Here is a 17,990-nt window from a genome sequence, read left to right as displayed (position 1 = left end):
AGGTTCCAAACGGTTCTGTTTCAGCAATTAGAGAGCCTTGCTGAGCTTGTAATCATTATTTGGTGGTAATGAAGGACTTCCTCCATTGTGACATTACCATTTGTGAATCTGGACATTGTTGCGCAACACTTCGAAAAACAAACTCTCAACGTCTCCGCAAACTCTGCTCTGCAAATCCCAGCCCAGGTTCCCTAATTGACCTACTCCTGATGAGTTAATTACAACAAGGTTTGGGGTTTCTAGGTTTCAGAATCTGAGGGGCTATTTACCCCCATCTCAACGCCCCCCTGTATCCTTCCTCCGCAAGTCAGAAGTGTCAGAATCGGTTACGGAGACCTGAAGCTGTAATTTCGTTCAAAGTAAAGTTTGGGGAAACAAACTCCAAGAACTACTGTTCCAAAGCTGCAATTAGAGCTATAGTGATCCAATGGTTGGTGTGTGCTGTGGGTTTCCCAGAATTCCAGTGGGGTGAGGGGTAGGGGGTGGGTACTGTGCAAGAGGCATTGTGACATGGCAGTGTTCTGTGGTAACTGCGGTTCTGGGAGCCGGTTCAGAAACAACATGTCTGCTCCATCAGTGTCAGAAACAATCTGCTTGGACAGAACCAGCTGGTGTAGTTACACTTGAACAAAAAATATAACCATCCATTGTTGTCATTGGATATGGAGATCTGATGGTTTCCATTTTTAGCACAATAATAAGCAACCCCTCGGAAATATGTCTAAGTCATTGGTCTTCTCTCTTTATCATTCGGAGTGCTTGTGCAATACTTGTAGAATAACAAGGCATTGTGTCATGCCATTGTGTTTCTCCTCCTGTGTTGCAGTAAGCGACTTGTTCTTCTATAGCTTGAGTGTTAGGCTACGCAGGCCCTGAAAAGACCTCTACCTGGTCCAAGAAAGCTATGATATGTTTTTTTATCAGGCCCTGAAAAGACCTCTACCTGGTCCTAGAAAGCTTTTTTTATCTGGGTTTTGGCAGATGTATTGATTGATGTACCATGATTTATTATAAGAATCATCCAGCAGACCTATTCATGAAATATGTACTGTAGACTTTGTAAAGATCCAAAATATGCTACTGTAATATGGTTTGTGTATGCCCATTTGTGGAAGGGTCCAGGCCCATTACAAAATCATTATGACCATCCCTTCTCACTTAAACAGTGGAACAACATCATCATCATTTCATCACTGTATTTGACTCGAGAACATTACCGTTCCGTATTAGTGTCCTGATGTGAGTTTCTCTGGCTAGCTGGCCTCGACCTGGCAGAGCTTGTCTCAGTGTGAGCTCATCTTCCACACTGTGCTCTCTCTCTCCGCTGCCCCGTCCAAGAACAACGCCTGAGCCGGGGCAGAAGCGCTGGCTTCACACCCTATTAGCCGCCCTAAGCATCCACGCTGAGGCTTTGAAGGCTTCAAACAGGGGTGGAGAAAGACGGGCCACGGCGAGAAGTGAATTCCTCCACACAGTCGTACTGTGGAGAGACACACACACAATCTAAAACACAAACCGAAAAAATGTAAAACGTTGTGGAATTTGGGCGAGAGTGGCGTCATTCTACAAACAAGAGAGGGACGAGAGAGAGGTGGGGAGAAAAGAACAATAAACGTGTCCAAGGGAAGGCTGAGGAGCGCCGCAGGCTCCTAATTTACGGTTTCGCCGCTTCCTGCTAGGTCCCACTTCTCAATAGGAGAGACGGCACTAGATGTGTGGCAGGCAGTCAAATACGCTCCCCTCCTCCTAAAACCTTCTCCCCCTCCCTCATCCCTCATTTCAATGAGCGAAGAAGTCTGCATGCGTGTGAAGAAGTCTGCCCCGGAGGCCCAGGAGAACAGGCTCACAGAACAAGCACGATGTTTAGTAGCTACAGGTTGGGTTCTTATCTTACAAAGTGTCTGAGCTGAGACAGTGCAAATGCCTCCCCGACCGCAGCGCTCTGACAGCCCCAGTCTCTCTCTATTTACACTGTGGCTGAGGCTGAGTCCAGACGCTCTGAGCACAGTTCTACACACAGAACCTGTAACTCATGAGATCTGTGTGTTTGGGGGAGGGGGGGGGGTGTCTCTGTCTGTGTGTGTGTGTGTGTGTGTGTGTGTGTGTGTGTGTGTGTGTGCAAGCGTGCGGGCTTCTGTGTGTGAGAAAGAGAGATGGAGATGGATATTTTGACAAATCTCATGTAGGCCAGTTTACAGAGGGATGTTGATGTAATATCAGTATATTGTTGTTATGAAAGTAGTTGTTCCTAACTCAATTGTCCAAATGCATTGGAATCTACAGTTTGTGTAAGGGCATTAGTGCGATTGAAAATACTGGAAAAACAGGCATAGTTTAACGGCTGAATCAGGGGGTTGATAACTTTGGCACAAGTCATTTCAATGAAATCGAATTTCCTCCTAAACACATTTATGTTCATTGAATGCTTCCCAAGTTAGGTTACCATCGAGAGCCAACTCTTCTGTTCACAGCCACCATCCAGGGCCATTGAGTTGGTTTAACCATGTTTTTTATTGCACCCTGTGCTGCGATCAGCCCCCTGAGACTCTTTGCACTAATTGACTGATTGTTAAAGGAGCTAGAAAAGATCAGGCAAGTTAAATATCCCAGACCTGAATGCTCTGTGAAAGGAGAGGTAACTTAACACACACTCAGTGGGATAGGGAAAGGACAAGTGTTTAGTTTGCAGGGAAAGAGAAAGCAGTCAGCATGCAGAGCATAGCCTATAGCAGAAAATCTAGATTCTACACCCCTTCCCTCCTCCTTTCCTCCCCCTCTTTATCTGGCACTTCTCTTCTTCTTCTCCACCACACCACCACCTCTCCTCTCCTCCCCTTTTGCCCAAACTGAAGTCATTTTCATGCCTTTTTATTTAAAACAAAATCTGTTGCGGTGGACTTGCGTTCCAATAAAGCAGCGTGAAAGCTTGTTAAGGCCAGAACGTGGACGGCGGTAAATCGGCGAGAGGTGACACATGCTAACGACATCTGCAGCAGGCAGCGAGGCAGGGAAGGAAAGCCCCCGGTTCTCCTCGGTCCCCCGAGAAGCGTCACGCCACATTTCTGCACTGGTAGAAGACCCAGAGGGTCGTGGTTGAGGGTAGCGCGAAAAGGTTAAAGTTCACGCACCTGGTGACAATGGGCCCTAGTGCTATAATCACTAATGAGGCTAGGAGAGAAGTGGAGCTGGTTTATTGAATAGAGCGGAGAGATTAGACTAGAGGTTTTTACCATATTACTTTACTCCTACACTCTTAGAAAAAAGGGTTCTTCGGCTGTCCCCATAAGAGAACCCTTTTTGGTTCCAGGTAGAACCCTTTTGTGTTCCATGTAGAACCCACTGGGGAAAGGATTCTACATGGAACCCAATAGGGTTTTACCTGGAACCAAAAAGGGCTTCTCAAAGGGTTCCTCTATGGGGCCAGCTAAAGAACCCTTTTAGGTTCTAGATAGCATATTTTTTCTAAGAGTGTATACATTCATTCATTCATTCATTCATTCATCACCCATTCACTTCCTCTTGGCTGTGATCATACAGTAATGATATTATCGTGCATGCTTGTTCTAGGTCCCTGATCGCTAAAGAAGTCCCTCATTGTCAATTAATCGTACATTCAAGTAAGGATTTACGATATACGTGACATCACTCTGGGCCAGATAGTGAGAAACAAGGCAATTATTTGACATGCTATGTGTTATGATTTATGGATCTGAAAACTCCCAAGGAAGCCATTGGAAGTGGTTGCTTTACTTGATTAAACTGAACAGTCCTATAGTTATACATGCATTACCTCAAAAGAGGTGATTTGTAGACTAAAGACTTTGGGGACATTCTGTTACTAACCTACAGTATTTGGATCACTTGTTAGTGATTTTGCATAACACTCCAAACCAGAGTGACTCCCAACAAGTGCATTTTACGACACCATAAAACCAAGCATAACCCAATTAGCCAACCAAAAAGACATTACTAGCCGTCTCTCATCCATGGTTCGTCTGCTGACTATGATTTTTTTCCCCAATAGTCCAATATGCGAAGAGCCAGCCTTAGCGAACGACAAACCCCTCTCCACCATCTTTCAACATATGAACAAAAAATGAAAGGACCCCCCCAAAAAAATTGGTGTGAAACTATGCATTGTTCGGGCCGTGTTCATTACATAACGTGTCACAGAGATGGTGTTAGAGGGGATATCCCCACATGTCTGTCTCTTCCAATCAGAATCTGAGGAGACAAGACAGGAAACATACCCTACCTTTCCCTGCCTGAAGGGCCTTGCTAACACTAACCCCATTCATCTTCAAACACTGTTTTATTTTATCTTTTCCCTGAAAATCCAGCCAGTCATCGCTGTAACAGAAACTGCCTGTCACCTCTGTTTTGTTACTAATATGACAGGTTAATATCTTCATTTGGAGACGCAGGCCTTGTGTGTGTGTGTGTGTGTAGGCCCACCTTAATTGCAGACTCTGCTGGATTAGTGTAAACCGCAGTTATGATAAGTGTTGGTTTAGTTAGCATAGCGCCGTAAGCCCGCCGTCTCAGTGTCTTAGTTGACAACTTGGCCTTCTCAGCCAGGCCCTCAGGCAAGGGGAAAAGAGCCTGCCAAAATATGAGATCAGAAAATCCCTTTGAATCGGTCTCATAGAAACCAAAGCAACGCAGCCCAAATAGACTGCAGGTGATATTTGACAAGAGAAGGCAGATGGGAGGGAGCCGTTGTTTACAGAGATCCGTCTCGCATCTTTCCGATCTATGTTGGCTCTGTGTAGTTCAAGAGCTGTTTGTGGATGTCCAGTGCTTGGCTAGGTGGAGAAGACACACCGTTAAGTAATACGGCTGGTTGTCCAACTGTGGAAAACAGAGTGGAACACTATTATTATTGGTTCTGAAGGTCGTGTTGACGCCGGGACTTGCACCGGAGTTGCGAAGGGTTGAGAAATTGTTTTACACAGTTTGGTTCCCGACTTCCCGTCGATGTGATGAGGTCTTGGTTCAGTTTGATCAGGATCAGATAAAGGGCAGAATTTATCCAAAGATTTACCATAGTACCCATAGTTCACCTTGAGGTTATCAGATCAACTTTGGTCTGGCAAAAGGAAGCACGAATCTCAGCACAGCGATTCTCTGTCTGGAATTGACTGTGAAAAAGGAAACACTGCTCCAATGCGCCAACAGTTAAATAAAATCAATTTCTAGGCCCCAATGCTCTTACCGTTCAATAAAATAAAACCCAACTGCTTCATAAGTGAAAGCAGAGATTTTGGTTTGCCCTCACTGAAAGCTATAAATCCAGTTATTCTCAATCTGTATTGTGTTCAACACATTTCCCTGTGCCATTGACCAATCAGATTCATTTATTTGTGGAGCTCTCGGCTACAGTAACCGACCACTAGCCTGGTTACTCGTGGAGTTTTTGGCTCCAATATCCTGGTTTAACTCATGGTGAATACAGCGCTCAGTCTGGTTAAACCAGGCTTTGCGGATCCCACCGCTGACATCGGAGGGCGATAGTGACAGTGGATGCTCCAGCGCTGTGTCCTCATGCTGTCTACCAATCAAATTCACTCATGGGAGTTCTTAGCTACAGGAACCTAATCGGATCCCACCCTTGACACAGTTGTCGGAGTTGTGACTGACAGTGCGAGTGGATGGATGCTCCTCCAGTCCAGCACTGCGTCCCCCGATGGGTATCAGTCCCTCACGCTATTAAGACGGCTGGGTCTTTGTGGGTATTGTTTATTGGGGGTCTATGGGAGGCCTGACAGCCCTTATTGTATTCTTTATTCACCCCTAAAGGGCTTTCACTGCCACGGCCTGAATGGGGCCTGTCCACGTCAGATTTCCCCCATGGCATTTTTATGGCTTAGTTCACACAACGCACCGTCAGGATCAACAGCCTCAAGCCTTTAGCGTTCTCTGTGTGTTGGTATGTCATTGTTTTACTAAAGAAGTGGAGGGAAGATCTTTTCCAGGCAACGGCGGCTTTATTTAGTAATTACTCATCCAAACACACAATTGAGAATAGACACAGAAACACTAACACTCACAGATGCTTAGATACTGTACACACACACACACACACACACACACACACACACACACACACACACACACACACACACACACACACACACACACACACACACACACACAACATCTCTCTCCACACACAACCAGACAATAGAAGCCTTGCTTACTCAGCAAATTGATGCACCTCAGATCAGAGGCCGGCCCCTTTACAAACTAGCCCTATTATAGGCTCCCAACGTGAGGTGGAAGTGCCAGAGTGGCCCCGGGGGCCTGGAGGGTGTGTAGGGGCCCGGGGCCACACCAGGGCTCCTTAACGAGAAGGCAGGCCGGACGTTAAATGGGCGCTAATGCGTGGAAATAGGAGGCCATTGGGGCCCTTTGTTGTTGGCCCCTCAGTGTGGCGAGAGCAACAGGCCTGATTAGTCCCCATGCGGTGGGACTATCTGCCCCCATGGAGGCTTCCTTATCTGGGCTGCTTAGGGTGAGTGATTTCTGCTACATCAGGTTGCTGATGACGAAATGGTGGTGGAAGTGTGACCCAATGTCTTGAGGAACATATAGGGACTGGTAAGAGTCATAAAGGGTGGAGAGGACACATATGGGAAATGTTGTTTACACCCTGGAGCATACAGTACACCAGTGGGATAAAGTTACCCCTGAACACTGACTGAAGGAAGATCAGGGCTTTTCTTCTTTAATGTTTGCCCCAAAGTTACAATTTGATGATTTTATATCTGTAACTTCTACCCAGAGCTACAGTACAGTATAGTATCATAAGATATTTCAACTGTACTCTACAGTCACCATGGGCCCTCAGTCTTCAGAAAGAACATTGTTGCAGTACAACTGTCAAATAGAAAGTTGGATAATCTTAATTTTGGACCCATAGGCAATCCACTAGACTAGACATTCCACTGGTTGAAACAGAGGGAATGCTGAGATGGAGAATCCTGATCTGCAGCTAATGTTTATTCTCCTCCAGTCCCAAATCCTCTCTGCTTAGCATTAACCTTAGCCTTAGAACCCTGGCTTCATTAGGATTCCCCCTGCAGCAGAGCACCCCGCTTTCTCACAGCTCTTCATTGCGGCGGAATATGTTTTATTAGCCAACTGACAGACAGAACAGAAACACAGGAGCTCAGGCTATTCCTGTCTGTCTGCGAGGGGAATTGACTAATTTGAAGGAGGAAAATTGACGATATGAGAATGCAAATGTGTAAGTAACATCCAAAGCCAGTGGCTGCGGAGTTAAATTCTGAAATTAGACACAAACCCATAACAGCTTGACTGATATAAAAAAGGTTACACAGTTGGGGAAAGCCTGGTTCGTAAAAAATCCTGTCCATTTGAAAACAGTTAAATTCAGATTTCAGTCCCACGGCTAGACCAGTACATATTTCATCACAACCACAGGAGGCTTAAAACACTGATGAATATACAGCCCAGAACTCAATTGCACAAGGCTACGTCCCAAATGGCACCCTGTTCCCTATATAGTGTACTACTTTTGACCAGAGCCCTATGGGCCTTGGTAAAAAGGTAGTGCACTAAATAGGAAAAAGGGGGCCATTTGGACACAACCCACGTCTCTTTAATTAAGTGGAGCCTGAGATTTAACAAGCAACAGACTGATAAAAATCATATTTTATGTGCCAGAGACGAGTCATTAAAATGTGTGCATGTGAAACATGCCATTCCTGTGACAGAGCCATGAGATCCAGAGTTGGTCATTAGAGATTGAGAGAGAAGGGGTAGAGAGAGAGGGAGCGAGAGAGAGAGAGAGAAGGGGCAAGAGCCCTCTGGGAGCAGAAGTGATACTGCTAATTGGCAGCGATAAAGGAATTAAATTAGCCTGATAGAATCTCAGCAGGCTGTAAGGACCCCTCCCCCCTTTCCCGCCATCCTCTCCCTCTCCGTCCTCTCCATCCCAGGGAAGTTTCAGGGAGGTCCTGCGCTGCCTCTCTGGCAGAGTGACCCCTCCACACCCACAAACTGACCCCCTCTTCCTCTGCCTCACACCTCCAGAAATCAGGCCCATGCCTCTCCCTTTTCTCCTCACACAGATCTAGAACTCTAGAAAGATCTACAAGCCTAGAAAGATCTACAAGCCTAGAAAGATCTACACGCCTAGAAAGATCTACAAGCCTACAAAGATCTACAAGCCTAGAAAGATCTACAAGCCTAGAAAGATCTACAAGCCTAGAAAGATCTACACGCCTAGAAAGATCTACAAGCCTAGAAAGATCTACACGCCTAGAAAGATCTACAAGCCTAGAAAGATCTACACGCCTAGAAAGATCTACACGCCTAGAAAGATCTACACGCCTAGAAAGATCTACAAGCCTAGAAAGATCTACAAGCCTAGAAAGATCTACAAGCCTAGAAAGATCTACAAGCCTAGAATGATCTACAAGCCTAGAAAGACCTACAACTCTAGAATACACTTGGAGGATGGACCTGAAACAGGTCTGAAGGGGAAACTGTTACAAACTTGCCAAGACTATCTTGTGCTGTGCTGATGATTGCCAATTAAAGGAACAACAGGTACACATTTTTCAATCAGATCGCTCTCAATCAATATTTCATGAAAATATGGAATCCCATTTTGGGGATATGATTTCACATTTTGGGGATATGATTTCACATTTTGGGGATATGATTTCACATTTTGGGGATATGATTTCACATTTTGGGGATATGATTTCACATTTTGGGGATATGATTTCACATTGTGTCACACATGCAAGAATGGAACAACTTGTGCAAAGCGCATTTGTTTGTTTTGACTGAGCATCCACTGTAATCTCTGTAGAGAGAGAGTGACCATGCAGTCGACAGGGTCCTGTTTGACAATACAGACAGTTGTCTTCGATTAAATACGGAGCGTTTATGTTCTTACACATCGATACAGATACAGGTGTTTGTCTGAACGGGAATGACATAAATCCTTCTCTTCCGGCCATGCATTCAGACAAACGAAAGCTGCCGCTATGTTAAATGTGTGTTTCATTAGTAGCGTATCGCTGACTCCATTCCCTTTATTCCCCACCTGGAAACTGATCTGAAATCAGAGTTTGTTATTGTGGGGCCTTGTCCACTCTGGTTAAGATGATCAAAGAACCGTCATCTTAATACGTTTCTTCCTGGTACGCGTTCTCTCTCTAATGTTTTATTTGTTTATGTCACGCCAAGGTGATACTGTAGTTTCAAATCAGACCTTTTTTCTTTTTCCAATTAAAAAAGTTTAGATTTCCGTCAAACCATCAAAGCAATCCTGGAACATTCCGGTAACTTGTAAAATGAATCATCATCATCTCCGTGGCTTCAACCCAAGTTGTTGTGTTCTTTTCCCGTCCCGTCCAAAATAACAGCTGGCATTGTGCAAAATATCACAAATGGTTGACGCATGCCGGATGATAATGAAACAGTCTGGACTGGAGAGGAGAACAAAAGGAAGAAGGCATAGGAGAATAGCTGGAGTTTTATTTAATGAGAGAGACATTTAATTGAATGAACGACTTAAGGAATGTGCCTCTCTGACTGCTCCAGTAGTATATGTAAGAGGTATACAGCTTTTAAATACAGGGGCACGGTTTGACACTTGACCTGTGATTTCATATTTCTATTGTATGTTGACGCTGTTCACTAAGGGCCCGATTCCGACTTAGGAAATGTACGCCTTTCCTAGGGACATCTTTCCTACACGCGCCTTTCCTACGCCAAGGGCGAAATTGTGGTGTCAGATGTATTTTTTACATTTTAAAATGCATTTCCTGCAATTCTACAGAGTTTGACATGACTTATTATGCTTCTCTTGAGGGATATTTTGAGGGGTATATGGAGGGGTATTTTGAAAACACAGTATAAGTGGAAGGATAAGTAGAGCTGGCCAATCACTGGTCTACTCATGACATTTTTTTTTTATGACCGGTATACGACCACACCATTTTGTCGTTGGGGTACGCCCACACCATTCAAACACAGAAAATATGCTTTTTAACATACCTAATTACAATTTTTGGAAGGAAAACAATTTAACTCCTATTGTAATTAATTGCAGGTAATATTTCATTGAATCCTGAAAACACTGGGCAGTTAATTTGAACGCTAAAATAATAACTGTATAACTTATCAATGCGCCATCATACCAGGTCATTTAATGCATAAAAACCAAAACAATGAATATATGTTGCAGCACCAACTGGTAGACTTAAAAATACTCTGATTTTGTAGATTATTTAGACACATTTTAGGATTGGGAAAGTATGTATAAATCATTAAAAAAAACTGGTTTGGAGAGCCTTTACGCACCAAATATATTGATGAATCAAAAATACTGTGATTTGATTAATCCTGAAAGTTGCCATATTCAAGTTCAATCCGTGAAATACAGGAAGGTTGACCATTTTTTTTCAATAAGGGTTCAACAGTAGACCTAGAAATCTACCCTAATCCTCACTAATCATGGAACTGTAATGACAACGGTCCAGTCGTGGTGAACCGTGCTCCAGGCTCCAGCTTTATCCTGCTATGTGTGGTCAGAGTTCCATAATGACTCAAATAGGATACATGTCCCCCAAAAAATCATCTAAAACTATTGCTATGTGTATTTACAATCCCCTTCTCCAAGCTGATTACTCATTTACTTAGCGCTTATCAATGTATAATTTACAGTGCACGGAGAATGCTGTTATTTCTATCGGGGGAAAAGAAAGTAGATGCTTTTTCCACTTGGAACCTGCATAGCTGATGTCTTGGTGCTGTCGGAGTTGTAACTACATTGGAGTTGTCAAATTGGTGAGCAGCTGCTCTTGATCATTGTCAGGAAGCCACAGAACCGATCCGCTCGTGTAGAAGTTCAGAACAACAAAGTGTAGGCTATGTAGAAATAATAAAGATCAAATTTAAATGAATTCAACGAAATAATGAGGATTTCTGTCAGCCTAATCGAGATGTAGATTACATCTCACATTCCAGTGTTCGAATTTGTAAACAAGGCTGCATGGGATTTGTCCTAATGCGACTCCGTGCAGCCAATGGCAAGGTCCGCTTTAAGTATAATGCCAGGAGTCGCTTGTGGATTTGACAGCTCTAACGCAGTTCCACCGCCAAAACCACCGTTAATGCGGATGTTGGCTAAAGTGGATATGATTGAATAGCGCATTTAATCTGACTCAATAAAGCTCCCTCATTTGATCGAAGGTAAACAGAATGTCAGCTGTTACATTTTGTTGTTGTTGAATTGATTGGCAGTTATTAGATGTCTACTAAACATCACCAGACTGCTCTTTCATCTGTATATTATGCATCGTTTGTAGTTTTCAGGCCCGTTTAAACCACATTGACTTGATGCTATAATTTGATCCAAAGCGAACGTCTCAAAACATGCATTGTTAGGCATATAAGTATGATGTCACCCATTAAACTCTCTGAATACATTTTATTTATTTGGGAATTCCCAGCTCTGGAATGACCTAATGCCCAGCTTTTACCATGGCAGTGTCTGAATCAACAAATAAACCAGACAACAAAACTATATTGTTCCAATGTAAAATGAAAAAATAACACACAACGAATAAATGACTGTGGTAACGTGAAGCAATTTCTGTAATTGTTGTCATGAAGTTTAATGCGTCAGATTTATTAGTTGATATCTGAGTGAGTATGATACATAGGGCATAGCTACAGCGTTAGCGTAAATATTTCCCCTCTCTCTCTCTCTCTCAGATCACTTGATGCTTTGTGTGTGTGTGTTTGAGTGTTCCTGCTGTTATTATGGGCTTTGAGAAAGTGAGATGCTGTTGGGTTGTTTAGCAAAAAACTGTAATTTTGTTCGCGAGAAACTATTATTTCTTTATAAGAGAGAGTGGAATTCCAGGACATGTGAATTATACACATACTACAGCATCGGTGTGGTCCTCTGTCCTGATATATTCAATATTGTCCTGGCTACAAGAGCTGCGGGAAGTAGGCCTAGCTAACTGTCATAAACACCACGTTTTTTTTTTAATCAAAGCCAAGGAAAGTGTCAACATTGAGTGAATCTGGCTGTCTGCCAATAGCCTAAGAGGCTGCTGCCAGTTGCGGATGTGTGAATCAAAATGATTGTTTGTGACTGGTGCACTTTAACTATAATGCAAGGCGTTACGGCTGAAGTATGAGGAGATGGGAAAGATTTAAAAATCACAGACGATATCATTATACCCCCATACGTAAGGCTTTACATTGCACAAGGAATCTAAAGCGGTAGTGTGTGTGTGTGTGTGTGTGTGTGTGTGTGTGTGTGTGTGTGTGTGTGTGTGTGTGCGCGCGCACGTTCGCGTGTGTGTACATTAGAGTGTGTGTGCATGTTGGTCTGGCACGGCTGAAGGTGTACCATAGAGTACAGTCATGTGTCCGTTTATCCTATCAGACTTTTATACCCACTTGTAGAGTGGATTAGAGCTCTAGAATGAATCTAGTCTGAGGTGGGGATCTCCTGGCTGTACGTCAATTATGTGATCTTCTTACTTTCAGCTGTATGGAGCACAACTCCCTCTCAACTACTGCTGGCGCATCTCTAATGTGATGTTTCCTTCAGTCTCCAGATATAGACCAGTCCTAAGCGTGCTGTCTATAGGTTAGCGGGGTAGAGGGCATTGAACTGTTGACCCTAACAGTGAACTTCTTTGTGACCAGAGGGGCTCTGGTTAAAAGTCATACGATGTCATTCTGAGACACATTTGGTGCTCAGTGTTGCGTCATGCCTTGCGTTCTAAAAATGTCTGTAATGTGCTGTAATACTGGGACGTTCTGCTGCTGATGTAACAAGCAGAATTCATCAACCCCTCCACACATGGACAACATAAACACACACACCTCCCTTCTCCCCTTCGCCGCCGAAACCGCTCGAAAACCAAAACAATCGCCGAAGTAGGGACACACAATATTTTCTCATTTTGTCTTCAGGGGATTTCTGGGTCTAATCTGATTACTTTCAGGGGCGCCCGTAGGATTAAAAGTAAACTGTGTGTGTCCGGGCTTCCCCGCCTGTTTGTTTTAAACGTAGGGGCAGAATAGCAAGAGCCTCCTGCTCCCCTGCTCCCTTGCTCCCCTGCTCCCCTGCTCCCCTGCTCCCCTGCTCTGACACTCTGGTGTTGGGTGTTGCTATTCCCTCTGGTTTAGGGGGATAGTGAAGGGTTGAGGCGGCTGGGAGACGGAATTCGTGGCGTTTGTGGAATATCGATGACAGGACTCAGGTCAGTCTGTGACCCCTGAATGTTACAACGGGTGGTTGGGCGGACGGACAGTGAGATGAACATTTTTGAAAACGTCTTGCAGAGTGGGTGGTCAGGCTCTAATTAAGGTTTTATATGGCTCCAATTAAGTTTAGACGTATATAAATGTATTCAGTAACGAAGTTCTTCTTAGCAGTCAGTTTTCTGAACGAATCCATCGCTATATGAAACTAGACCAATAGTTGTCGCAACTTCAGCTTGACTCCCAGGGTCAAACTTTCTCGTTAATTAGGAAAATGAGGAAGCAGGGCTGTGTGTTAGTGATAGCAATGGGGTCAGTCCAAGAGCCTGGGGACTGTTCGAAGCGAACATCTGCCAATTTTGCAACACACACACAAACACACTCTCTTTAGATCCAACTCTCTCTGGTGGTCCAATGTGGGGTGTTTCTCAGGATGTGCGAGAAACAGTAACAACTGCTTGGCCTAGGCCTCATTTTATATTGCCCGCAAATATCACAGTATTTTTCTTTCTGATATTTTTTCTTAGGTGTTATAATTCAAATTACTTTAAAAAAAAATTCTAACTTATTTGGGGGATTAATGGTCCCCTTTACAGTAGGTGTGAGGGTCATTAGGAGGACTTAGCTTAGCTTGATCCGGCTAACTCAATTATATGTGCTTAAAGGGATCAGTTAACACATTTTACTACCTGTGGGTCATTAACTAGTGGTGGGTTGCCACGGCAACCCAACCTGAAGGGTTAGAGTTGATAGCCCCATGGGGTTTGAAAATTACCACACTTTTGCTTCCCGGTCTATTTTTTAACTTCCAGATTCAATCTTACATTAAATGTACAGTATGTTTCATTTATATGAAACAAAACAAGTAGTAATTGCACTGTAAATCATTTTTTCATGTGTCCTCGTTGAATATTTTCAGATATCACCTCGCTTTCGTAATAGTAAAAAATGTGTTCTCATGCCCTGAAGACAAAACGGGTATTTTATTCATTTATTTAACCTTTATTTAACTAGGCAAGTCAGTTAAGAACAAATTCTTATTTACAATGATGGGCTGTACAATTGGTAAATGGGGGAGAGAGAATGCACTTCAAAACACACAGTACATGCCAGGCATTCGTGTGTGTGTGTGTGTGTGTGTGTGTGTGTGTGTGTGTGTGTGTGTGTGTGTGTGTGTGTGTGTGTGTGTGTGTGTGCGTGTGCGTGTGCGTGCGTGTGCGTGTGCGTGCGCGCGTGTGCGCGTGTTGAGGTGCATTGGAGTCTCATGGTCGTATAGGTGTGTGCGCTGAAAGGTGTGGCAGGAGCGAGGCGCCTGCAGCTTTTGTGTGTTTCTCTATTGAAGGGCAGCCACCCTGAATCCTGCCTGGCCCGAGGTGCAGGTGTGCCTAGCTTATTTCTGTTTGTGTGCATCTGTGTTGAAAGTAGCGCAACACAATTGTTCTCTCTCTCTCATTTGGCTGGGGTCTCATCACTGGAATCCCACCGTAGAAGTGTGTGTCTGCGCGGCGTGTGTGTGTGTGTTTAACAACACCAGTGGGGGTTGCTCTCCAGCCTCCTCTAGACCTCTGTGACTGTGAAGGTGTCTCAACTTCAGATGAGGCCTGTCAGGAAGAGCTGCTGCTGTGAAACCTCAGCACAGAGAATGTCCCAGGTCAATGCAGGTGTTGAAACAACATGGGTCTTGTCTTCAGAGCGCTGAAATATAGAAAAAAAACACAAGTATAACAGGTATTCAATGACGAGCGGCTGTATCGCCATAGTTACCACCAAGACAAAGCAAGATGATTATTTGGTTGAACTCATGAAAGGGGGGAACTCCACATGAATTAATGGATAAGGGTTGAATGAAGCCTGAATGACATCACAACATTGCAGGAAACGCGATAAGCCAATACCAGACAAGCAAGCGGCACATCAGCTTTTATCTTCAATTGTTGTCCATTAAATCTAGCAGAAAAGGAAACAGTTTGTACTCATAAAACACCTTGATGTTGCTCGGTTAAATGTCATGTAGCATTTCTTTCTGTGCATTGAAAGCACGGTGCAATGCATTGCTGGAAACCCCTCTCAACCCCAGGAGGATTTAACTGAAGACAAGAAGTCTGACTCTGGTTGGGCTACTGTGATGCAGGTCTAAGGTTCTAAGAACCAGAAGTTTAGATAAAGTGTGTTTTTCTCTTTTCGATTTGGTCGCAATTGGAACCAATTACTGGAGCGTATTACACTTTTGCATCCCAGTTGCATACTGTATAATAGCCAACATGCCCTGTAGCATATCTCTGTTCTTGTAAAGGTGGAGAGAATGAATGCATATTGCCCCCTGTTGTAATCCCTGCTCCCACCATTAGACAGGGAGTGAAAGGAGTCTGGGTAGTGTAACTATAGAGCTGCCTGAGGCAGTCTGAGCAGTGATCTGGCAGCCTGAGGGAGCGGACACACCGCACCGAGTATCCATCTGCGGTTTGTTCAGGCGTAGTGTTTTAGGGACCACCCCTAAAAACACACTGTGGGCGTGTGACTGCCGACGTGTTCGCGCGATTCTACATGTAGAATTGGATGGCAAATTACGGCTGCCACTCTGAACAGAGGTGCTAAGTACTCTCTGCAGGTAAACGCTACCGGTGTGTCCGTGCCTTAACTCTCTCTGCCAGCAATCCCTAAACCCCCGGGCCTCCAGGCAGAGGGTTAAGGGAAGGATAGGTTTCCTATGCGATGCCCCCAAGGCAGATGGATAGTTTTCCACCGTGATGCCTCTAAGGCAGTGAGGGGTGAGGGGGCTAAAGCCCAGGGTGAGGAGGCTAAAGCCCAGGGTGAGCCCAGGCAACTAAAAATCAACAGTCCCAGAGCGGGAAGAAAACAAGCAGAGGATAGCCCTAATTAAGGATCCCTGGGGTCCGGTAGAGAGCTGGGAAACCAGACTCTACAGATAAGGGACTGAGCTGTGTGTGGACCCCCTGAGACTCCTCTCCAGTGTCTAACATAACTTGTGTGAAGGAACTAATTACAGTGTCTGGACTAAAACACCACAGCCCTTCAATGGATCTTTGTTTTAACTGGTGCAAGCTGAGAAGCAACTCTATTCCATAGATTGTGATGGGCACATGGTAACAGGAAGTAGCCTACTTGAGTGTGTGTACAGTATGTGTGTTTCGGGGGGGAGTGGGCTGAAAAACATGGGCAGATATGTCAGGGTGGAGCCCTATCCACATGTTCCCTCCCTCTCCCCTCCTGTAGCATTGGCATGGTGATGCAGTATTTGGTACTGTACATTGTAGTGGAACTATTGTGTCCTGTGGTAAATCATTGACGAGGAATGGAGACCCGGACGGGACTGGTGTGTGTGTGTGTGTGTGTGTGTGTGTGTGTGTGTGTGTGTGTGTGTGTGTGTGTGTGTGTGTGTGTGTGTGTGTGTGTGTGTGTGTGTGTGTAGTCAGACGGGGGGTTTAATGAAGTTAAGCCAAACGACGAGTCATGAATAAACATCAGCTGGCTAATTAAACTCGGCCGTAGCAACTTTTATTCATTAGTAAACCAGCAGCAAACACGACCGGGGATTTGGTGTGGAATGATAATACTGTACTGAAACCTTGTCTGGTAGAGTCTGCTAGGAGGAGAGAATAACCTTGAGAGAGGGGAGGGCAGAGTGAGAGAGAGAGAGAGGAAGAGAGAAATAGATAGAGAGAGAACAAGAAAGAGCGAAAACAATTTGACTCAGCTCAGTGCTTGACCTCATTATCAGGGAAGTTAAAACTCTCACAGTATTTTACCTTGGGGAGGGGGAGGGGGAGGGGTGGGGGGCTGATCTGCTGAGGCCCAGGTGTCAAGTAGGATTTGTATATCTGGTAAACAAACACGTACAGAATACTGTAATTATTCACAACGCTTTATCAGTTGTCAGGCACCAGACTGATAATCGGGGTGTGGGCATCCAGAGGCAGTGTAGATACAGTGCAGTAATCTATAGAGTTTGGAATTCAATTGAAGAATGTCTTTTTTTATTTTCCCATTGTTCTTCCCTTTATTCTTTTTTCTTCTCTTCTCTTCTCTTTATTCTATTCTCTCTCTCTCCCTCTGTGCAGTGTTTTTTTTGGGGGGGGAATTAAATGTTGATTTGGCATTGAATTCACTATGCAAATAAGTTGAAATGTGCCAATATAGGTTGTTTAAAAAATGCAATATCTCCCTTCGTTTCCGTCTCTGCAGCCTGTAACTGTAACCTGCATGCCAGGCGATGCCGTTTCAACATGGAGCTGTACAAGCTGTCTGGGAGGAAGAGCGGAGGAGTCTGTCTCAACTGTCGCCACAACACGGCCGGACGCCACTGTCACTACTGCAAGGAGGGTTACTACAGAGACCTGTCCAAAACCATCTCTCACAGGAAAGCCTGCAAAGGTACACGAGGGGTCTGGTGAGGGCTTCTGTCCTGGTCTGACTGTTAACTCTGGGGCTCTGTTGTTGCTATAGTGACATGTAGCTCTATGATACACAACTGTTATCCAAAGTTACACTTTATGTCATAAATAGAGTACATTTAGAGATTCTCCTCATCTGAAAACAGCACATTGTGATTTTTATTTATTTATTTAATAACCCAGCAAGTCATGTGGACTGGTGAATAACTAACTGCAAAGTCAGAGGATAACCTAGAGAGAACCACTACGTTATGTGGGTGGGACATCTCCTATGCAAAAGTTAAGAGCAGAATCAGGAGAATTTGA

At 44.4% G+C, this 17,990-nt stretch overlaps 1 protein-coding gene across 1 annotated transcript in view; it reads left to right on the top strand.

Annotated features, from left to right (window-relative positions):
- Positions 1-17,990, top strand: part of ntn1a (netrin 1a) — an 85,831-nt gene that overhangs the window by 26,802 nt on the left and 41,039 nt on the right. The window contains exon 3 of the mRNA XM_014175033.2: positions 17,476-17,664. Coding sequence (XP_014030508.1) covers positions 17,476-17,664 — 189 coding nt within the window. The remainder of the gene's footprint in view (positions 1-17,475; positions 17,665-17,990) is intronic.

Source organism: Salmo salar, chromosome ssa02 (genome assembly GCF_905237065.1).
Source record: "Salmo salar chromosome ssa02, Ssal_v3.1, whole genome shotgun sequence".
Lineage (NCBI taxonomy): Eukaryota > Metazoa > Chordata > Actinopteri > Salmoniformes > Salmonidae > Salmo > Salmo salar.
The sequence above is the reverse complement of the archived record's forward strand: the minus strand, read 5'-3'. Positions and strand labels throughout refer to the sequence as shown.